Source organism: Gobius niger (assembly GCF_951799975.1).
Source record: "Gobius niger genome assembly, chromosome: 11".
NCBI lineage: Eukaryota > Metazoa > Chordata > Actinopteri > Gobiiformes > Gobiidae > Gobius > Gobius niger.
Window position 1 is genome coordinate 32,886,708 of NC_136862.1, and position 24,354 is coordinate 32,911,061.

The 24,354-nt window shown below is 42.4% G+C and overlaps 1 protein-coding gene across 3 annotated transcripts in view; it reads right to left on the reverse strand.

Annotated features, from left to right (window-relative positions):
• LOC306970364 (glutamate receptor 1-like) overlaps positions 1-24,354 on the reverse strand; it is a 191,424-nt gene that overhangs the window by 57,143 nt on the left and 109,927 nt on the right. For all 3 annotated transcript variants that reach the window (XM_079566320.1, XM_079566321.1, XM_079566322.1), the window contains exons 9-13: positions 22,342-22,455; positions 18,008-18,214; positions 15,753-15,968; positions 14,090-14,213; positions 9,675-9,801 (exon numbers count right to left, since the gene is read on the reverse strand). In XM_079566320.1, coding sequence (XP_079422446.1) covers positions 9,675-9,801; positions 14,090-14,213; positions 15,753-15,968; positions 18,008-18,214; positions 22,342-22,455 — 788 coding nt within the window. The remainder of the gene's footprint in view (positions 1-9,674; positions 9,802-14,089; positions 14,214-15,752; positions 15,969-18,007; positions 18,215-22,341; positions 22,456-24,354) is intronic.

The following is a 24,354-nucleotide window of genomic DNA, read 5'->3' on the forward strand; positions in this document are numbered from 1 at the left end:
GTTATAACCTACTCTGGACACACCTGTCCTTTATTCTTAACTAACGATAATGTCACGGAGAAAAAGAAGCGCGTTTGGCTACGAGGACGAGGAGTTTATTCAACCTTTTTCAGGAAGAGGCCACACAGCTGTTTTTTTCTCCGGGATTCAGTGACTATCACCAAAATATTGTTTTTCTGTGACTGTCACTGATGGATGTTTGATGAACCTTCGCCAGAATCAAAGTGGATTAACTTTTATAACCAACGCGAGTCCCATAATGTAAACAGCGATGGACCAGAGCGGTGAGTCAATCCAAACGCGGGTTAGCATATTAGCTTGTGTGTTAGCATATTAGCATGTGTGTTAGCCATTTATGAAGCTGTGTTGCAGATGTCAACTCCGTATAACTGCATCGTGAAGTGACTTCACTTATTGTTGTTTATTTATATTACGGTACAGTTGTATGAGCGGAGAGAGGGGGCGGAGTTAACTGAATCAAAGCGTTGTGTCTTCCGGGTTCGAAAAATACCTCCAGAAAACACTTATATTTATCACAGAAATGAGTGCTCCATAGTGGTAGAGGTACAATATATCATATACATGCCTATACTTAACTTTGGAATGGCTAAAATAGCAGGATATAGATCCTTTAAGAAAGCTGACTGACATTAATGCTAACACAATGAAAACGTATGTGATATTTTACACAAGCCAATCTCAATTAAATCTTAATCAAAGACAAAAGGTTGTGGATTTTTGATTTGCTGACATGAAAGTGGATAGATATAAACCGACTGTGAACGACGGCGCTCCATCTCCCCGACTTGCACAAACTCTCCAACACCCGACTTTATTTGAGGTCTATTCTTATCATACCTGCTTCTCTGCTGTTGCTTGGAAACTTCTGGCCGACATGTTCTTACTGAGAGAGTACACGGTGTGGAGGACGTACCGTACGGCTGCCTCTCAGCAAACATGAATCTTTGAATGTTTTCTCGCAAATCCATAACACAAGGACGCCAGGCTCAGGCGTTACATATTACATTCCATACTAGCGTCGACATCTAAAGAGACTGTATAATGCACTATCGACTTTTCTGAGCCTTGGACCATGTTATAGTGTTATATCCTCATCAATAACTGACTGGAGAGGAGCAGATGGGTGTGAAGTGAACAAACCCCTATAGAACCTGCATCACTTATATAAGACTGTAGCCAATCCTTCTAATCTAGCCCCTTCTAGGCTGCCATGTAAAGGTGACATATGTGCCCAGTCACAGGAACCAGGGACACACGTCGGTTCTGGGGCATTCTGAGCTTTTCACAGATTTCACACAAGTTTAGTCTCCAAGCTTTCCAACAATGTGTAACAAATGGAAATCTGATAATATGTGGAGACGTGAGAGAGAGAAATCGGTTTCTAATCATCAGTCACACGGGAAAAGCTAGCCTGGAAATGTTCACTGGTTTCACACAGAAAAACTAACTTCTGCAGTAGTATTCCATGTAGTAGTATTCCAGCGTTAGCATTCGGCTATTCAGAGCACTAGCAACAATGGCCGGCCTGTATAATCATGAAGTCACACACACACACTATGACGGTGTGCGCTATTTGTCCGACTTTTTCACCCTGAGATTTCACACTTTTAAGGCGAGACACTGCAGGTGAATAGGGAAAAAATGTATATTTACAGATATCAATTTGAAACTGTTGCTGTAGATCACTGGCATAAATGTAAGAAAAAAATACATTGCAAGTTTTCTGTCATTTTATCTTTTCATATAAGAACAATGTGTTTTATGCCTTAAAAAATCCCCAAATTTCCCATCTTTTCGGCGACGAAATCTGAATAATGGATAGAGCTACATTCAAATTTATGGTTTCATTTTATTGATAAATGAGTTACCAAGACTTTCTCAGAGGGGATTCTGGATTTCTTGTTTAGTTTTAAAATAAGCTGTTTTTTAGTGGAAAAATTTGTAAAAATGTAATTTCCGCCTTGTTTTTTGACGTTCAAAACTCAATAAATGGGGCTTAAGGGATAAAATAATAAAAAAAATCCCTCTGAAAAAATCTTCCAAATATTGTTCAGTCCAAGGCTGGAAAATGTGAAGTCTTTAGGTCTGACTGACGTGGACATAGTGTCGCCACAATGACAGAAAAATGTGTTTTGAGAAAAAGGCCCTTGAAATTGCATTCTCCCATATAAGTCTATGGGGGAACATTGAATCAGCGCAATATTTAAACATGTTACTGTGAAGATCAGGCATATTTTCTGTTTCCGGGTGAAAGCTTGTATGTTCAGAGACCAATTTGGCCCAAAACCTGAAAACTGAAAAAATTTAGTTTTGCCTGTAGTGTCTCCCCTTAAATATACTGATAAAACACGGTGAGGCTTCTTCGTGATCTCAACTAAATGATTCTGCAAAAAAAGCAAAAATCACCAATTAAAAAAAACAACAACTCTTCTTTCTAAATTTGTGGGAAACTGAGTCGGCCGACTTGTGTCCCTGGTTCTCACGACGGGGCACATGAGATTTTGTTTGTTGGTTATGGTGGTTTTCCTGGTTACTTAAAACAGTACTAAGTAACTCTTGCCCCTAGAGGCCACAAGCGCAACTGCAGGTGTCGTAGCAAGTTGCAATTTTTTAACTTATTAATTGTCTTGGAGAGTAAATACTACGCCAACAGAAAAGGCGAAGGGAGAGAGGGATAATGTACATCCAATTATACAATGGAAATATTTGTTTTCAATCAAACTTGGCTGTAAATACTGTTTAAAGCGACGCGAGCCCGCAGTTAGCTTAGCCCGTTAGCATGTTAGCTTCTTCTTCGTGATTCTATTAGTGTGTATTGGTTGCTCCGGTCCGGTGGCAGTCAAGTTGCAATTGTGGTTTTCTGTCCACAGACACCAGGGGGCGATGAAAGACCCTCCAATCATCCCATAAACACTTGTATTACCCCCACACGGACTACGGGGAGGATTTATTAAGGTAAACACGTTACTTAGTACTGCTTTAACAGGGGTGTAACAATACACCATGCTACGATGGTACATGGGGCTAAAATCTAAAATAATCTAGAATTTTTTACATTCACAAGCTCTTTGGCAGACACATAAAACAGAGTCATCATCACTGACCGCTAAATTGAAGGCTGCAGACACACATCTGCAAAGTGACTTTATCCAAAAACACATGCAAAAACAGCTGATGGGTGATGTAATGTGCATCGAGAGGCTCCAGTAACTCATTCACATACTGTATAATACTGTGTACAGTATATACATAAATACTGAGCCTGACTGTGACTCTAACGCTACACGTCTCAGAAACAAACTGCAGACTGGTTTGGTTTGGGAGAGACATTTTCGCCTTGACTGAAAAATCAGATAACTGGAGTAATCAGATCTGACGCATTCATATTCACTTTAGAAATCTGAACTGACTGTTCTCCCCTCCCTAAAAAGATGGTGCATGAGCCCAGTGGAGACAGCACAGGTTTAGAAACTCAGAGGTCCAGGGTTCAAATCTTGTCAACTGCTCGGTTAAACTGGGGGTCAAGAGGTTAACCCTAGACACCTCTAAATCCAGGTTGATATTGCAGGATAAGTTGAAGTACCGTGATCAATGTCCGCTGGCTGCTCTGCTTTATGACCACGACACTGGGGGCCCCCATTGCTCCGCCATTGCTGTAGTACCTCCATATCGCCACTAGGCCCCCATTGAAAAGCATTGGAGTTTAGACACTTTAAAAACAACTTTAACGCCTGGTTTCCATTTCTTCAACACTAGACTAGGTTAGATATTCCTCCTGAGATAACGCTGGGTTTGTCACAATTAAAGAAACCAGGCTGGTTTTCGTGAGACGAATTTTAGTAATCTCGTACTTAATGAGGGCCGGACTGTTAGCATTGGAGCAGCGCGAGCTACACGTCACGCAAGGGCCGAGTCTACGGTGAAAATCCCGCCCTTATGCCCTTTTTAGGAACATGCTTCGTCAGAGCTGGGGAGGAGGAGTCTGTAAATCCTCCATGAATTCCCCCACGGCCGTGGTCATTATGTTAAACGGGGAGGAGTGAGCAGAAGACGTCCATTATTTTTTACAGTCTATGGTGTGGATACTCCGGCCCGGGCACCGTGTACCTCCCAGTTTGATTTGGGCGCAGACTCTGACCCAGAGCGGAGCCCCTGGAACAGGGCTTAATGACAGGCTAAATATACTTGTCCCCGCGAGGATAGGCCCACGCGCACACACCCACACACGCGCGCCGGTTCCTGACGCACAGGGGGCACATGTTTGGGCCCCTGAAGGCACGCGCATTTCCACAGTTTTCCAAACACATCGCGTCACATCCGAAGACTCCGCGCACAAATACACCCGGGGCGTTAGTGTCAGGTCTATGAGGAGGTTATGAGGAGGAGGAGGAGGAGGAGGAGGAGGAGGAGGAGGAGGAGGAGGAACGACAAAACGCAGCAAACTCCTGGTCCTTGGAGAGCAACGGATACTGCAGTCACATATGAGCAAAAATACATGGAGAAGCACTACAGGGACTAAACCGGGACTAAACCAGGTGTAACCCAGGACCTGAGGACTGGGTTTTGCAAAGTGTGGATAGTTAAACAGAAGCTTTTAATCGAATGGCAGAGTGATGTTTGGCCCGCGGTTGTTTCTGTGACAAATCTCCGTCATTAGGCTTCACGCCTCCGTTTTTCTTCGGGGGAGAATTAAACCAAACATAATGAGTTAAAATTACACCAGCGCCGAGTTTATGCCTCGATAATTAAATCAGGAGAGGGGTTTTATGTCACTAATGGATCGCTGTGATGCACACGGGGAAGGTCCTTGTATAAATGAAATCACTTGCGAAGAGAAAATAATTGACACATTCCCAAGTTCGTTCACAAGATTTCCAATATCAACATGACACGGCTGTTTTCTACCTGGCCCATCTCCGAATCTCTTTTTTTCTCCCCCTTTTGTGTAAAGAAATAGGCCTTATTAATGCAATTCTAGATTTGACAGAGGAGCCACGAGAGCCATGGTGCTGTTTCATATGCGAGTAGATAGTGGAGGACACACAATCTAAGAACGATGACAAACGATGGAGCTCAGCACATCATTAAAAAGAAAACACCTGGACGATCAATATAACACGATACAGCTTTGAAACAACCAGTAATTTGACCACGTGGCAAAGGGTACAGCAACAATAAAGTAGGACCCAACACTGACCCTTGTGTCACACCGCAGGACAAACTGGTCACATCCAACTGTACATCGTCTGCACATTATACTTCAGATTTTGTTGACACATTTCACCCAGCTCTCATTGTTTATCGTTTCACTTCCTTATTGGACACTGACAGGAAGTGGCAGAGATAGAGGTAAACCATTTCAAACTGCCAACTATGTTCCATCAGTGAGAAACGAGTGATTCAGAATTTGATGGAATTTTCCCTCTATGTCATTAACTTCAAAACATGAAAGTAGAATAACAGGCAATGTTCGTAGCAACTCGCCCTAGGACAGGGGTGTCGAAGTCGTTTGGGTCGAGGGCCGAAATTCAGCCCCCACGACGGGTCGCGGGCCGCATATATTGTAAATGACTGTGGCTTCATATATATCGGCTTACACTAATTGTGCTTTATCAGCCTGTGTCACATGTTTCACAAGTCATTATTCATTCACTCCACACTCAATGAAGGTAAGTTACTACTGTAGCCACAGTCGCCCCGGGGCAGACTGACCATTTACCATTATGCTGTTTATATCTTGCTCTCTTATGTCAGTGCCCTCTGCTGGACACGTGTGGAACTCTTTCCTTTTTTAAATTTAAGCTGCCCCCTAGTGGCTGGAGTGAGCAAACTGGTTATTTCTTTAAAAATCCACAACTCCGCACAGGAATGGGCGAGAGACGTACTTTTTTTTTTTACACGTTCAGAAATTCATGCTCCTCAAAGGGCCCAGTGTGACCTCGGCCCTCCCTCTGTCTGAGTGTGAACGTTGTGAAGAGCCGACCGTGAGTCTGAGGTTAGAGCAGTGAGACAGGTCACGCTCACCGCTACGAGTTTACCACAATCACCGTCTTCCTTTGTCTTGTTGTGCAAGTTAAAAGAATGAAGAGCATGAAGCACTTCTAAAGCGGGAGCGTTTAAGTGCAAATGTTAGTACTTTATTGTCCATCAAGATTTGGCTCAAGTTTAAGCACCGCTAAGCAAAGAACTTAATGAGACATCCTACTCATTTTAACATGAGCAGTACAGTAGTAATAAACATTTCATGCTCAAGTGGGTTTCTGTGGTTTAGCCTGAAGCTCCTGCAACTTCTGACAGAGACCTCTTTTAATTTCTGTTTCATTATAGCAGCCTGATACTATGGTTTAATAAAACACTACACGCCTTTCTATATTAAAACTGTAAATGTGAAAAGCTAGAAAACGTGAAAAAAGCTTTTGCTCTCAAATATAGCAGTGCAGTAGAATAAATGCATGTTCTGTGGTAAATTCTCTTCTTTGCCCAATACAGATGCAGATGGATAAGCCTGAGTGTAGAACATCTCCATGTGCAGTTTCTAACATAGTAATACTGAACGCCACACTTACTGAACTCATTGTATTTGTAATTTTACAAGCTTTACACATTTTAAACATGAAAACATGAGGCCACAAGGGTCACAAATGTTTTTCTCACATAGTTTTCCTAACTGTGTGAACAAAGACAGGTCGTCACTTTGAAGCATCACCACATATGAACGGTCATTCAGCTCTTTCAGTTTCTGTCCATCTCCGTACACAGCCCTGGTGTAAAAATAGACTTTAAGCTAATATTGTAACAATCTCCACGGCGACGACATAAACACTTAAATTATCAACTTTCCAGCGGTTAAAATGGTCCAAATCAGAGCTTTCTTCGTTGCTTCACGCTAACTATCAATATTGTTTGGTAGCCAAAAGAAATGCCCTTACCCATAATGCAACAGGCGACGCAAGATGGGCCTTCGGGTTATTACAAAAGCACTACATCCTGTCATGTGAACTTTAAACGTTATTCCTAATATGCCTTGAGTAAACTACACCTGCTAAACGTTCATGTTTAACCCTTGTGTCGCCTTCGCGGGTCTTTTAGACCCGCTGGTATGTTCCGGGCATTTGGATGCAAGGTGACACAAGGGGGCGCCCTTCCAACCTTCTCAGTGTAAATGTGAGTTGACTTTCTTCAGAGTTAGACTTTCGGTCAGACACCATGAGTGACAGTAACATGACGCTAAATACAGTGAGCTCTTTGTTTCCAGTAAAAAGGCTGAGGCCTCATTGCTCTTCAGTCACAGACTGAGAAGTGAAGAAGGAAGTCATGGAGCTTCTGCTTTAGACAGAACTTCAGACTTCTGCTGCATGTAAGAGTCATATCATATCAAATGTTGTAATCTGTAAAGCACTTTGTGATACCTTTTGGTATGAACAGCGCTTTATAAATAAAGTTTGATTGATTGGTCATATTCTGAAACTGAAATATGTAGTAAAAATGGAAAATAATTATTACAATTACAAAAAGAAGAATATTTGAAAATCCTGTATCTAATCAAATAACGTTTTTTTATTTTATATTTGCTCTCATTCTAAAAAAGAAAACCCAAACAAATCCTCACCATTTGTATCTGCTGTAAAGTCATGTTTGTCCCAGTTCCTCTGAGTCATGGTGGGTCATGGTGGACCATGACAGATGTGGACAGGACTGTGGTAGATCTACTTTTACTTTGGAGAAAATAGTTACTATAGTAACTGTTAAAGAAATTAACCTCATGAGCTTCTTCTGTAACATCTGTCCACATCAGTCCTGCTGCACCACGACTCAGAGGAACTGGGACAAACATGACTCTACAGCAGATACACATGGTTAGGGTTTGTTTGGGTTTTCTTTTTTAGAATGAGAGTAAATTAAAAAAAAAAACTATTTTTTTGATTAGATACAGCATTTTTGTAATTATTTTCCATATATAATGTTTTTACTACAGATTTGAGTTTCAGAATATGATCAATCAAAACTTTATTTATAAAGCACTTTTCATAAAGAAAGATATCACAAAGTGCTTTACAGATTGCAACAGTTGATATGATGTAATACGACCCCATCATGCAGCAGAAGTCTGAAGTTCTGTCTAAAGCAGAAGCTCCATGACTTCCTTCTTCACTTCTCAGTCTGTGACTGAAGAGCAATGAGGCCTCAGCCTTTTTACTGGAAACAAAGAGCTCACTGTATTTAGCGTCATGTTACTGTCACTCATGGTGTCTGACCGAAAGTCTAACTCTGAAGAAAGTCAACTCACATTTACACTGAGAAGGTTGGAAGGGCGCCCCCTTGTGTCACCTTGCATCCAAATGCCCGGAACATGACAGCGGGTCAAAAAGACCCGCGAAGGCGACACGAGGGTTAAATAAACCTATTCATGTTCGTGTATTTTACTCAAACCAAAGCTCACTCCTGAGGAAGTCAGTGAAGTGGACGAAAAACACCCAACGACACATGCAGAGGTTTACAGCTGATGAGAGGCTCGATATAAAGTCATGAACAGCAGTGTAGAGTGTAACGGCCCTTTGCTGGTCACCTCCAGACTGCTAAGGTTTCCCAACATGCATCTCTACAAACATGGAGACGATCCCAGTATATAGCACTTTTCTACCTTCATCAGGCCCAAAGCGCTCATAGCACCATCTAGTGTCTGGGAGTTAGAATTTGGCATGAAAGATGCTCCTCTTAGGTAGTCAAATTAGAACAGCATTTGCCAATAAAAAAAACGATATGTATTGAACTAAAAATGTGTTCATACACACAATATTGTAGGTAAAAATAAATGAGAAAAAAAGATACAGATGAGAAACGTCATATCAAGGGGGCGTGGCTTGTTGTGGGAGTCACAATTTTTCACTCTTTATTTGCCAGTTTCTGGCAAACTATACACATGTTTGTCACACAAATAAAATCAAGTTAAATCAGGTCCACATGGATGTTTTGACATAGCTAACTGTTCAGTAGAAGGAAAAAACAGCAATTAAAACTAGCATTACCATGTCACATGAAGCTAACATTAGGATCTGGTTAGAATTTTCAATTGTTTTTAAGCATTTATGGGCTGTTGAGCCATTTTGCTCCTCTCCATGTCTCTGTATCTTTATTTGGTACAAAATATATTCATAATTCAGCATTTGCTAAATTAGTGGTGGAGTAATTCGAACATGACTGTTTGTATCTATTGCGTCGCTTTGAATCACTCCTTTACTAAACTGTGCGAGAAATAGAACAGACTGGGTTCAACTCATAGTCCATATTTCTTGAAGAAGAATCCAACTCAGGCACTTTTTCCTTGATTTTGGTGAATTCTCTAACTAACTTTGAGTCCCCCCCAATAGACTCTTTTGATAACACCAACTTGGAAACGTAATTCCAGTGACGGTAACTATGCTTGCAATCTGTTTATGTTGGAAATGGAGCATAAAGGAGTCTCTTATGACAAGGATCCGAACAGTCTCACTGGTGCAGCCGAGGAAAAGAGCAAAACAACATTGTAACATGACAGAAAGCTCTAAAAAGGTGACTTTGCCCCCCTTTGCTCCCTTTCTAAACTGTATATTTGTATTATTTGCAGTCTGTAAAATGAGCGTGAAGTGTGCTTGTGTGGCCAGCAGGGGCAGTACCTGGGGGAGATGTCGCAGCCCTGTTGCATGAAAGCTCCCAGGGAGAACCAGAGAGAGTTGAAGATCCCGAAGTCGTTGGTGTACTCCGGCTCCTCCTTCTCCTTCTGAGGGGACTGGCTCTGCGAGTCTGGGCACAGAAGGGAACAAAATCAGTCAGATGCCCTGCCGTCCTCCTGTGGGACAGCTGCCAGCCACTCCTACGGGACTGAACCGGAGAGGAGCTGCTGTCTCTGAGGAGGAACGTGTCAATGTCTGGGGAATTCAAACCTCGCTTATTCGTATTCCTAACATCACAGCTCAATATGAGTCAATCAGGCACATTTTCTTTGGTGATACTCAATATTCAAAACATTCTCTAGTTTTAATGTGCACAATGCAACTTTTTATGTAAAGCAAACCTTGATATTAACACGTTTCCAGTGACTGTATGAGTATTTAAGCACTAGTTTTGCCATGGTGGAAAGCAACAAAGTAAAACAAACAACAGTTCAAGTAAAACTGCAAAGTTTGTAGCACTTACATCTGTGAGTAGACTTTCTGTGTCATGACCCTCAACACGTCCAGACTCAGAGGCACTGACTGACTCACACCTTGAGGACATACGAGCTGCAGCCGACACATTAAAGGAATAGGCCACCGTTTTTACATACTGAGATATGCTCTTACCTCACTTTAGTCGTGTTAATATATCCCCGTCTGGTCTTTGTCCGTGCGCTCTGCCAGGCAAACGGAGCACATACGCAGCCTCTCCCACATGTCATATAGCTCCAAAAATCCGTATAATTACGCCTCACAATATAGTCCCCCTTTTTATCTGCTTATAAAATCGACATGTTACATTTCTGTGTAAATATACTTCGCATGAAAACACTTCACGTAACTTTATTTAAATAGGGAACACGTGGAAGAGCTTGGTAGCTTCTATCGTGAGCTTTTTTGGAGCTATGTGATATGTGGGAGAGGCTGCGTATGTGTGAGCGCACGGACAAAGACCAGACGGGGATATATTAACTCGGCTAAAGTGAGGTAAGAGCATATCTCAGTATGTAAAAACGGTGGCCTATTCCTTTAATAGGGGAATAAAGTGTCTCTCACGAGTGTCAGCAGTCGGTACTGTTGGAATGTTGTTGTTTACGCTGTGTTGCTGCAGTTTTGTTGATTATGTTCTACTAAAACTAGGCTTTTCCACAGATAACATTTGTTTTAATGCAGCATGTTATTTGCACAGATAGAATCAAATGCAAATGTGTACTGAAAAAACAAAACTATTATTATTGAAATGGCTGTGTTTGGCCTGCAGCCCACAGGCACATTTTCATTTTGGCCCTCGGAGACAAAAAGTCTGGGCACCCTGATATAGATATTTGTTGAAAATACTTTCAGTAGTTTGTAAAAAGGCTTTTACCACAGCATGGTGCAGATTTGAGCCACTTGCAGCTAATGAATGAAACATTTGAGAGGGAGATTCTGACCCACAGACTGAGGACTCAAGAGCAGTGTTGGTGTAAATGGGAAAAATGGACCATTTCCACTTGAAAATCACATTAATAAAAAACACTTGATAGTCACAAATGTGTTTTTTATGGTCAGTGTGTCTACACAGTCCCTTATTTCTATTGTGCATGGGTTAAACCAAGTACCCCCCGGCGTGTCCTCCTGTGGCGTCACAGAGATGGGGCAGGTCAGGCTGGATATCCTGTGTACAACACATACTGGACCTTGTCACTGATACCAATGATCAAGGAAAGACAATGAAGCGTAAACACCAGTAAACCGCGGACTTAGGAGAATTAAAAAGGGACTTCTATTTTTATTCATGTTTTCAGGAACGAAAATAGCTGAAATGATACGAGAAAGAAAGGAAGAGCTGACAGGAGCGGCTCAGTGTCTGGGCTAATTATATCACGTCCACCAAAACAAAGCTCCGTCTCAACACAAAAGCTTCTGTCGAACTGGAAATGTTCTGACCGCCGACAGAACAATCCACCTTCAGAATAACGGGCCGCACTCGTGTTGGTCTCAAAGCGTTCTTATGATTCTGTACACTTTTGGCACTCACAAAATGAGTTCTTTGCTAAAAGTCTTTTTCTAGAACAAGGACAAACCCTCAGAACAGGCAGGTGGAGTCTCTTTCAGAATGCTATCACGGTCAAAATGGACCCAAAATTTGAATTCCGATGAGGTGACGGGTCCCTACGACATGTCTCCGGCGCTCATTGTCATTGTGTTGAGCCGTGTCTAATTGTAAGAGCTTTACAGCAGGTTAATGACGTAAATATGAGGCGGATTGTCATAAAACAAGCCGTGTTTTGCAGCTTGTGATCCAGAAAAGGCTTTTATGGAGCTGAATGTCTCCTGTTTTCACGATATGTTGCTCTGCGTGTGAGTTTAGGAGCAGTGTCACCGCTCATGACAAAATCAAGTCTCTAAGGCACCACGAGCATGTGATAGAAAGGCATTGTACACTATTATGTGCTGCTGTTTTATTAATGCAGCTGACAGAAAACCGCCCGCATTCAACCAGAACGATGAGAAAGAAGACTTATAGAAATGTGGCCGACAAACAGGAATGTCTGTGAGGAGACGTCACACACAGCCCGCTCAAATGTAGTGAACTCACTGCAAACTCAAGTTCAGATCCTGACCAAACATTAGTGTCATGTAGTGTTGTCTGGAGCCTGAGCTCACAGAGACAAGTGAGAAAGGAAAGAGCTCTGCAGGGGCGGAGCAGAGAAACTCAGGGTCTGGGGGGACGGGGCACCGACCATTAAACTGTTATATCTAAACCCAAGTCATTCTTTTTTGTTGTTGTTTAAGGCACCAAAATGGCCCTTAACAGGAGGGAGAGTGAGAGGGCATCAGGGCAGGAGACTGGTCCTGTTCCAGGGTCTCCCAAACTCAAATCTAACACCTTTTTAAGACTTTTTTTTTTAAGACCTGCTTTAAAAAGTGGCATGTGATGACTTTTTGAGTTAAGGTCAGCACACACTACACGATTTTTCTAGTTTAAAAGATTGTATATAGAATGGGGGGTCCACACTACACGACTGATTCAGTGCGATTCTAGAACGTTTGGGGGTTCACACATAATGACTGAGAATCATAAGAGTGAACACACTCCATGATTCTGAACAGCTGATGTTTAATAACATCTACCGCCTCATTTCTCCTTCAAGAACTGACCCCAGATCTGCAAAGATCGGCCTGTGTTTGTGAGCGTGGGAAAACGTGTGCGTCCTGATTGGTCAACGGTGTCAACAAGGTCACAACATCGCAGTGCTAGGCTATTGCTACTACGAAGCTTCAACTTACTATAGTTCTGTCAAATGCAGATAAAAGTCGGCGAAAGGAAGAAGCGGGACGTATTTCAGTGGATTTAATAAGAAAAGGAGACGGACCTCAGCCCAGAGATGGAGGAGGTGGAAGAGACAGTGAAGAGAGGCTAGCTGCTAGCGGCGAGGTGAAGCTAAACAGTTACTCTGTTCATGATTGAAATGTAGCTTGAAAAGGTGGTTGTCATGACCTCTTGGTGATATAAAGTTGTGCTGTGTCATGTGGGGCTGTGGCCATGAAATTAGTTGTTTGTGCCGCTGTTTTGACAGAGAAATGAAAAAGGAGGCGCTGCAGAGTTTTTCTGTCTTTATTTCCCTCTGTCATTGGTCGCTGCTTCTGTGTGTTCACTTTGGGGACGGTAAAATCACCCATGTTTCTCCCGTGCGTCCAAAATCAAACACGTTTGATGAGTCCAGTCGCGTCTTTCTGCTGCCTACACTGCACGATTCGAACGCCAGTCCATTCGTGACCCCCCCACACTACACGACCCGACTCTGCGGGACTGCCTTCGACGAGCCATGACTCGAGAAGACTCGGCACGACTAAGGATTGGAGCAAAATCTGGCATAAAAGTCGTGTAGTGTGCGCTGACCTTTAGGTAAGCAGTGGCCTGGGACGTAAACAAGGGAGCTTACCCAAGCCGCTCACACAGTGCTAAAATAAGCTGTGCAGTTACAATATTGATGTGTATGGGTGATAGTCAAGAAAACACACATTAATACTCTAGAAACTCACTTTAAGGCTTTTTTAATACTGATTCAGTGTCTTCATTTGGCCATTCTTCTTCCTTATTTACATCTCATACTGTCTCTAGCAGATGTACATCTTGTTCCTAGTTTTAGCCAACTTTCAAGCACCATTTAAGATGAAACTAAAGCTGTGGTCCATTCAGACCCATCATATTCATGAAAAAACCTTGCCCTGCGCTTCCCTCATGTCTATCTCTTATAACATATTTCTGCAAATGAATCCAGCTACTAAAATGTCATCATCTAAAAGAGTAGTGTTGATCAGTGGTGGTGCAGAGCAGAGAGAAGTATAAATCATCAGAATAGGACGTGCACAGGGGAGTGGGCGTGTACCTGGAGAGTGCTGAGGGTCTTTGTGGTGGGACTGAGGTCGTCTGGAGCCGCAGGAGTCCAGAGTCCCCTCCTCTTCCTCCTCAGACTCCTCCCCCTTCCACTCGTACGGACTGAACCGGCTCACCTTCAACACAAAGCTTTGGCTTCAGGTCACTTTCACACGAGGATAACATGAAATCACTATTTATCATGTCGGGTCAGTCTCTGTCATAGCCCTGTCTGTGGTGCCGCTCGCCTGCAGGTCAGTGTGACGCTCTGAGAGGGCACTGATCCCTCTTCTGTGGAAACATAGACTGACTTGAATGGTAGGACTAGCACAATGTCTCGAGTTCGAGTTCTCTTGCAGTTCCAACAGGAAACATCCCAATAAGGTGTTTTATTATGGACAGCCTCTCTATTTAAAGCACCACCTGCTAACTCCACATTTACCATTAAAACAATAATCATCACAGCTCATTAAGAAAACCCAGAAACCCACTGAATATTTTTGATTGTATCTAAAGTTTACCTAGAATTTAGAAATAAAAAATGTCTTATATCCAATTTTAAAATGTTGTACCCGAGAACATCAACCCCGCGGTACAAATCCTGCACGCTGCCAAAACTATATTTTGATTTAAGAGGACATTAAAGCCTGTAAGTTTTCAATGTGAGGAGAGATAGAGTGAAATTTCAAAGAAAACAATCAAGCTCCTCCCCTTTCTAAGCAGAAAGCCCTTCTTGATTTGCAAAATGAGGAGAGCAGGAACAGAATTTTCAAAAGTAAATCAAGATCAAGCTCCTCCCTCTTCCCTCCTGATTGGACCCGACAGGCTGGTTCACAGGAAAGCTCGTCTCATTGGTCGACGCGGGAGGATACTAGACTGTGATTAGTCACCCAGATCCAGGAAGTGGGACTTTAAAAAATAAAAAATAATATATGTTTTATGTTGTATTATTACTTACCGGTACTTTACATCCAAATACAAGACCAGGTGGTCGATTTTGCAAATTACATGAAATTTGTGAAACATTTACACTTTCAGACTGTCACTTTAAATTAACGTTTCGGCACTATGGCTTTTTCCTGTGGGGGTAATACAAGTGTTTATGGGATGATTGGAGGGTCTTTCATCGCCCCCTGGTGTCTCTGGCCAGAAAACCATGTTTGCAACTTGACTGTTACCGGTCCGGAGAAAGCAATACAAACTAATGAAATCACGAAGAAGAAGCTAACATGCTAACAGGCAAAGCTAACTGCGGGCTAACGTCACTTTAAACAGTATTTACAGCCAAGTTTGAGTGAAAAAAAATATTTCCATTGTATAATTGGATGCACAGTAACCCTCTCTCCCTTCACCTTTCCTGTCGGCGTAGTATTTACACTCCAAGACAATTAATAAATTAAAAAATCGTAACTTGCTACTACACCTGCAGTTGCGCTTATGGCCTCTAGGGGGAAGAGTTACTTAGTACTGCTTTAATTTCACTTTTTATGAAAAATAAAGTCGATATTTGTGTATTTGACCCATTTCAAAAGCGTGCTCCTCATAATATCTACATACAAGAGTCACATAAAGTCTGTTTCTGCAGTGGGTTATCAAAGGCCTAAACTACTTCAATCTCATATTGCCTTTAGTCACATGTCCATGGAGACGAGCTGGAGACGTAACGGGCCTCTCACCAGAAACAGCACCACGCTGACTCCGATGTAGGCGAACACGATGCACATCCAGATCTCGTAGGCCAGCGGGTCCAGGAAGGAGAACACGCCCGGCTTGGACTTGGTGGGCTTCTTGATCATGATGGAGATCCCCAGGGACATGAAGGGCTTGGAGAAGTCGATCACCTGCTCCCGCACCAGCGTGATGGTCAGAGGAGCCACGGCCACGTCCGCTTGCTGCAGGGAAACAAAATAACATCTCACTATAGCAGTAAAGAGGAGAAACACTCGCACTCTGCTTTATCACAGACCTGAGCTGAGAAAAATAACAACTGAATCTCTTAACCTGCGTGGGACAGGTCATGTGATGCGGTCGAACACAGAAATCACACCGAAATATTTCAAATATTGTAATCCGGCACAATGTAGTACATATTATGAACAATTAAGGTTTTTTTATGCCTTAAAAGGGACTAGATGCAAGTTGGTAATTTTTATGCTCACTACTGCCACCTCAGGTCATATGTGTAACTGCATGTTCAACATTAAAGGTCCTATATCCTGCAAAATCGACTTTTTTTAGCTTTTAGCCATGTTGTTATGCTATTTCCTTATTAAAAACACCCCCAGAGTGGTTTGTGGCTTCATTCACGCAGCTCTCAGTAATCCTCCTGAATCCTGCTCTCTGAGGCTCCGCCCTCTCCTGGTGAACGACTGAGTGTTCAGTTGTGTCGTAACAACGGAACGGAAGTGCTCGACGTCTGTAATGTAATGTCTTAATTCTATGCTTACGGCCGGATTTTAATTTGTAAAACTGCGTTTTCATTATTTCTGTCGTAAGAGAGAAACAAAGAGAAAAAAATAAATAAAAAAAATAAAAAATAAATAAAAAGGATGTGCCCGAGGTGCTTCCAGGTCAGCTGTGGCCAAAACAAACCCTGAGCGTCTGAACAGATCAGTCATGTTTGCGCTGCAGCTGTGAAGATGGAGCTCGTTGCCTACTCTGGACACATCTGTTCTTTATTCTTACTTAACGATAACGTCACTGAGAAAAAGAAGAGCGTTTGGCTACGAGGACGGGAGTTTATTCAACTTTTTTCAGGAAGAGGCCACTCAGCTGTTTTTTTCTCCGGGATTCAGCGACTTTCACCAAAATATTGTTTTTCTGTGACTGTCTCTGATGGATGTTTGGTGAACCTTCGCCAGAACCAAAGTGGATTAACTTTTATAACCAACGCGAGTCCCACAATGTAAACAGCGATGGAGCAGAGGGTGAGTCAATCCAAACGCGGGTTAGCTTGTGTGTTAGCATATTAGCATGTGTGTTAGCCATTTATGAAGCTGTGTTGCAGATGTCAACTCCTTATAACTGCATCGTGAAGTAACTTCACTTATTGCTGTTTATTTATATTACGGTAAAGTTGTATGAGCGGAGAGAGGGGGCGGAGTTAACTGAATCAAAGCGTTGTGTCTTCCGGGTTCGAAAAATACCTCCAGAAAACACTTATATTTATCACAAAAATGAGTGCTCCATAGTGGTAGAGGTACAATATATCATATAAATGCCTATACTTAACTTTGGAATGGTTAAAATAGCATGATATAGGACCTTTAAGCTCGTGCATGACGACTGCAACGTGTGGGAGGAGGAAAATACTTAGGTTTAACATTTTTAAACTCTGTATAGTCCCTTTATTTCTTTATTTGTTTATTATTTTTTATAACTTTTTATGTATAGTCCCTTTAAATGCGCTAAATGTAATGGATTAAGCAGAGCGATGGAGTCAGATTTGGACATTCGACAAAATGGGCAAAATGAATGTAAAACAGAAAAGAAAAACTGTAATCATCATCAAACCATGCATGTGCAGGGGAATAAAGTGGACAATGTTTGCAAAATTGCAGGAAACAATGGGAAAAATGTGTCAAAAATTTTGAAAAAAAGATTCAAGTGTTTTTTTTTTTCCTGCCCTTTTGTCGTAAAAGGAAGTTTCTTGGTTGTTTCACCTCAAATAAATGATACAAAGGAAATTCAAATGGAATAAGTCAACATTATTCATCTGTTTCCTGATTCTAGACGACAGTTGTTTTGTATAGGCATCATAAAAACATGTCCAGGCATCAAAATCAAAAAGTGTCGTTAAAGTACTGGTACCGGGGGGGAAAAATGTGAAAGCCCCATCCATAGCACGGGTAAAAATGGCCGTATTTGGTGTGTTTTTGGTCCCAGCTTATGACACGTGTTTACAATAGCGGGCAGTGAAGCGTCCTCTCACCCCGTACACCAGCTCTCCCACCATGCCGTTCCACATCTTGCTCTCGGCGTCCCGCGCCCCGTACTTGCCGTCGCCGACCAGCTCCAGGCGGTAGGAGAAGCCCACGTGCTTGGCGATCTCCGAGGCCAGCTCGGCGCAGTAGCCCTCGTACCGTTCGTTCCCCACAAACTGCTCGTGGTTCTTCTTCAGCATCATGTACGGGGCCTCCTGCAGCACAGCGGGACAAAGATCACAACAATACCATTCGTGGACAAGACAATGCAGCTGCTGAGCTTTACCTGCGGGAGGCCTGCGCTAGCACTAAGTAGGACCTGACTGGTGGACAGATGTTGGGATTTTGGCAAAGGTTTGAGCTCGATGTCACCGTTTTCCCCTTATCTGGAAAGTTTCACAGCTCTTGAATGCTTTTGTTCTTCATGTTCTAGGATTTTTGCCTATTCTTGCTTAAAGGAACAGGCCACCGTTTTTACATACTGAGATATGTTCTCACCTTAGCTTTGACAAGTTCTTTAGGACCTGTCTGATCTTCACCGTCTGGTCTTCAAAGTATAATTACACACAATTAGACAATGTGGATTTTCTAAGCAGATGAAAGGGGAACTATATTGCAGTAATATCTTTACTTTACTGCGCGGATGCCAAACTACTCCTGGTATTATTACGCCTTACAATATAGTTCCCCCTTTTATCCGCTTAGAAAATCCACATTGTTTAATTGTGTGTAATTATACTTTGTAGTGGAACACTTCACGTAACCATATTTAAATAGGGAAAACGTGGAAGAGCTTGGTAGCTTCTATCTTGAACTGTTTTGGAGCTATAGAGGAGAGAGGGAGAGGCTAAATGCTAACGGCGTCTGCGCTGTGTTTACGTGACTGAAGGCACGGGGGAAGATCAGACAGGTCCTAAAGAACTCGTCAAAGCTCAGGTAAGAACATATCTCAGTATGTAAAAACGGTGGCCTATTCCTTTAACCTCTTACCACCCGCCTAAACCAAATGCATTCTGTCCTCTTTGGCTATTATATAGGCCTGTGTAACACCTCATTTGAAAGCTAAGACCCACAAAACTGTTGTTGCTGTGTTGTGTCACCTCTTTATGTTTTTTTTTTTTTCATTTTTGAGTTTTTGTGACATTTTTGTTTAATTTTTGTCACATTTTTGTTTTTTTGTCACATTTTTGTTGAATTTTTGTCACATTTTTGTTGAATTTTTGTCACATTTTTGTTGATTTTTTTTGTCACATTTTTGTTGAATTTTTGTCACATTTTTGTTTTTTTGTCACATTTTTATTGAATTTTTGTCACATTTTTGTTTTTTTGTCACATTTTTGTTGAATTTTTGTCACTTTTTTATTGAATTTTTGTCACATTTTTGTTGATTTTTTTGTCACATTTTTGTTGATTTTTTGTCACATTTTTGTTGCGTTTACATCCTTGTTTTCTTCTCATTTTTTGTGGCTGTTTTGGTGCTTTTTTCCCCAAGAAGCTTTTTGATTAGGGTAAAGCCAAACTGGAGAAAATGGGATCCGTTCAGGTGGGAGTTAAGAGGTTAAAAATATCTGCTGTTTTGAGATCATTCCACAGATTTTCTGGGATGTTTCGGTCAGGAGACCCTCTCGAGGTCATCCATCATGGATTTTGAGGTGTTTCAGATCTTTCATGCTTTGCAAATTGTTGTCTCTCTAAGGGTCTGCAGACTCAAAATGCTTTTCTCCAGTGTGAGTCAGTTTCTGTCTGGACATTCATTCATCAACACACTTTCTGCGGTCATTCACTACGGTATTTACAACTGTCCTGAGAAAAGGTAAAGTCCCAGTTTGATCTGAGTCAGTCTCAGACCACGGAGCTTTAGGCTCAGACTGGAGCTCAGCGCTCAGGCCCGGGTCACAAACGTCTGAGTCTGACAAACCACGTTTTTGTCCCGTCTCGTCAACGTCTCGTCATGTTTCAGTCGCCAAACAACTGTTTTCAGTTTGTCACCATTACGTTCTCGTCAACACGGTCTGGTGCATCTTTTCACACTTTAGGATCACTGCTCCGTGTCAAACAAATCAAATAAACTAGGATCATCCCTCATTTGTAGAAGCCGTCAGCTTTTTCACAGATGGTGTTTTAGATTTTGTAGGAATTTGAATCCATTCTTCTCTCGACCAGTGAAATGTTCCCTGTTTCCACTGGCTGCAACACAACCACAGAGCGCCATGGATCGACCGCCATGTCAACAGTTGGACAGATGTTGTTTTCATGAAATGCTTTCTTTTCCAAATGGACCTTTGCTCTTTCTATTTGAATTCTGCAACAATTGTTTCCAAAATGTAAAAAATGTTAGACAGGGTCAAATAGAACTTTTTGGACTTTCTGACCTTTGATTTTATTCAGAGCTGGTTTTGAATATCGGATTTTGGTTTTGAATTAAGTACAGTACTACAAAAATTCAAATACTGCCTTGTTTTGGGGGTTTTCACGCACAAGATCAAGCCCTAAGAGTGTAAAACGTCACCAGAGTGTGAGGGGAAAACATTTGGAGGAAATGCCATTTGAAGTTGGCTCATAAATCTATGGAGTTATCTCACAGAGAAAGAGTAAAACAGACTATTTGTGTTTGTTTCCCGGCAAAAGCCCACACTGAAGTTTCTGAAAGTATCCTGCTGTGTTAGGTTAGGTTAGGTTACTTTCTTTATACCCGTGGGTAAATTCGTCTTGCAATTCTGAGAACCAGTCAAAACATGAAAACACATCATACAAAGATAAAACATCACACATATTTAAATATAAAGCTTGGAAGTGCTCCAGATACTAAGAGGATGTGCCTTTGGTACAGATACAACTGAAATTTAAGCCACTGGACAGGAACAAAGATAAAAAGTCGTGTCAGGGGCCATTACATCCCTACTTGTTCATCAAGGAAAGGGCAGCGAGAACAAAGCTTTTCCTAAAACACTTCTTATGGCTTATTGGCATCAAAAACCGACACCCAGATGGAAAGGATGCTCAGTGTCTTTTATGATGCTTCGTGCCGTCCTCTCTGTTTATCGTGCAGAAAGTCCAAACTGGTCTGAGGCCGAGGACTTTACAGCTGATTCAGGGCGACCAGGCAGAAAGTTAGGGTCGCTTCGATGAATGCCCGATAAAAAAGTGTCAAAGTTTTATCTCCATGAAAGAAGGACAGTTTCCCAAGACAATGCAGTCGTTGGTGACCCTTTTTAACAAACAACAGCACAGTTTTCATTAAAATTCAGTTTCTGGTTCTAGCCTTCAGAGCCGTGCATGGTCAGGCTCCTTCTATTATCAGTGCTCTGGTCCAGCCTTACACCCCTGCGTGGGCTCTGAGGTCTGTGGATCAGAACCTGCTAAAGGTTCCACGTACGAGTTTTGGTACTAGAGGCGACCGATCCTTCCAGGCTGTTGCTCCCAGGCTCTGGAATGATCTTCCGCCCTCTTTGCGCTCTATTGACTCTGTTGATTCTTTCAAAAGCGAACTTAAGACACATTTATTTGTTCAAGCTTTTAATTAGCTACTTTTGGGCTGCTATGATGTCTGTGTTGTTTTGACCCCTTTTTATATTGTATGTAATTTCTGCTTTTAACTGTGTTGCGAAGGACTTTGTGGCCTTTGTCTGTGAAAGGTGCTATATAAATAAAGATTACTTACTTACTTACTTACTTACAATCTATAACTGTGCCAAGACAAGGACTCCACACACTCCACTGTCCCTTTATATATGTTGTATCATGTGAGAGAGAGCTCTTCCTGAAGTCAATGATCATATTTTTTGTTTTTGCAACGTTTAAGAGAAGATACGACTCATCACACCATTTAACAAAGTCCTCAACAGCTGGGCCAAGCTGACTTTCATTTCTGTGAAGTAAACTTACAATAACTGAGTCATCTGCGTGTTTTAAGAGGATTCTGTTTTCACGGTCACTCTGACACATGCTAGTGCACAATATAAACAACAAGGGTGAGAGAACAGAACCTTGGGGTGAGCCAGTCGAAACAGTGCACTGGTCAGAGAGTTTGCATGAGTCCCTTTTTCCCTCCCAGTGTTTGAGGAGATGAAGGTTATAGTGGCATCCTCAACACCTCTTTTCGGCTTTTTTTTTTTCGAAGAATTTCTGATTTGATTCGCTTTTCGAATGGATGTTAGTGCTACAGGCCGAAAGTCCTCCAAACCTTTGGGTCTATTCGATTTAGGGACTGGGACAATCACTGACTCTTTCCAGATTTGCGGTACCTGTTGCTTTTACAGGGACAAATTTAAAACGTTTAAGAACATTGAGCTCAGTTCTTTGGCACAGTTGTGGTGTGGTGTGTCCCTGAAGGCGTCCTCACCAGGATGGTGGTGACGACGTAGGTGCGGTTGGGCAGTCCGTAGAAGAAGTCGTCCACCACGGTCCTGTAGTTGGCCGTGTTGACGTAGCCCTTTTTAGCATTCCAGTATCCAATCTGAAAACACAATATGCACACGCTCAGTATCAGCTTTGTAAATCTTTACTCTTAACCTGCGGACTGACCGAATAACAAACACTGAAAGGATATTTACAGATTAAAGTAGACGGTTGTCCCTGTGGAAAATGTAGTGTCAACTTTAATGCAGTTTGTTGTTATTGAAAATGTACCGATCAGAGTAATGCAAATAAGCTTATGAAACGGGTTCACACTTGGCACCAATTTTCAAACATATCATTTTTTGAGCTGAACAAGTCTCTGGAAGATGAAAGCTCTGTGGCTGCCTAGCAACGCAAACTCTGTCATTCCTAATGACTGCAGAATGTTCACACCTTGCCCTAACCATTAAATAGAGGCCGCCTGTGTGTAATCTACTCTCAATATAATTACAGCTGCTCTGTGAGGGCCTCAGAGCTGTGGTCACTAAACAACATGAAGGTCAAGGAGCACCAGAGAGGTCAGGGATAAAGCTGTGGAGAAGTTTAAAGCAGCGTTAAGTTATACAAAGATTTCCTAAGATTTGAACATCTCCCGGAGCAACTGTTCAATCCAAAGAGTAAAGCACCACTGCGAACTTACCAAGACGTGGTCGTCCACCTAAACTAACAGACCGAACAAGGAGAGCACTGGTACGAAATGCAACCAAGTGCCCCAAGATAACTCTGGAGGAGCTGTGAAGTCCTGCCGCTGAGCTGGGGGAATCTGTACATGGGACAACTATAAGTCGTATCTACACAAATCTGGCCTTCATGGACGAGTGGAAGAAGAAAGCCATTATTGAAAGGAGGCCATAAGAAATCCCGTTTGAAGTTTGCTAGAAGTCATATGGAGGACACAGCTCCATGTGGAAGAAGGTGGAAAGCGCTTTACGTCAATGGGATGTATGGGTGTTTCGCTCTGTGCCTTTACTCTCCATCCCGGTGGCTCCTGTGACGCTCCTACAGGCCGTCGGGATGGTCAGTAAGCCTCTTTTGGTAACAGCTGGTCACGTGAGTGTCTATTGTGTGGAAAAGTGCTTCACTCTGTGAGCTGCATCTCAGTGTCTCAGAGCGGGTCATCGGCTCAGAGCGTTCCACTGCTGCCTCGAGCGGCGAGGTGCTAAACCACGGATGTTTTCTGCTCCATATAGCGATGAAAATCATTAGTGATGAAAAAATGTGCTGCATTTCCCCGTTTCCCATTTAACCACGTGGTGAAAGTGTGTGCGCCGCTGTGGGCCTGTCAGAATAAACCCTCTTACTATTCTTTACAAAGTCCTGCTTTTGAAGAGATAAGCACATGTGGACGGCTGAGCAGGCCAGGGAAACATGGGGAGCGCCATCTACAGCTAACAGTGGCTAAATGAGCTCTGACTGAATGAAATAAATACATTGATGTCCTGCCTCAGAGAGCCACAGGCGACTGAGGCCCCGCCCACTGGAGCGCCGTGAAGCACAGACCCACGTTACACAGAACATGACTCTTATTCATCGGCCTATGACTGATTTGATCTTTCAAACATCAATATCAGGCTGCAAATAATAAAACGCCACACGCCTGTTTGTCCACAAGAGGTCAGTGTTCAAACAGAATGAAACAGCTCTGAGACTTCGAACCTTACGAGACATTTTTGCAGGAACGCATTCAAGTGTTACAAGGCTTCACTCGCCCGTTACTATAGTTAATAAAAAGGCTTCAATACAAAAGGCTTTAGAATGAGTTTACAATATAGTGAAGAACAAATCTCTCCAGTCACAGCTCCAGTACAGGGCCTTTATCTCATCAGGATCGTCCCGGGTGTGTGATGGGGCCGCCCTGTGCCTCCTGTCAGCTCAGACCTGTCCAGCGCATGTTCTTTATCAGTGAAGTGTCTGGGCTTTTGTTTTGAAGGCGCTGAGAAAGCCCTGACTCTGCAGG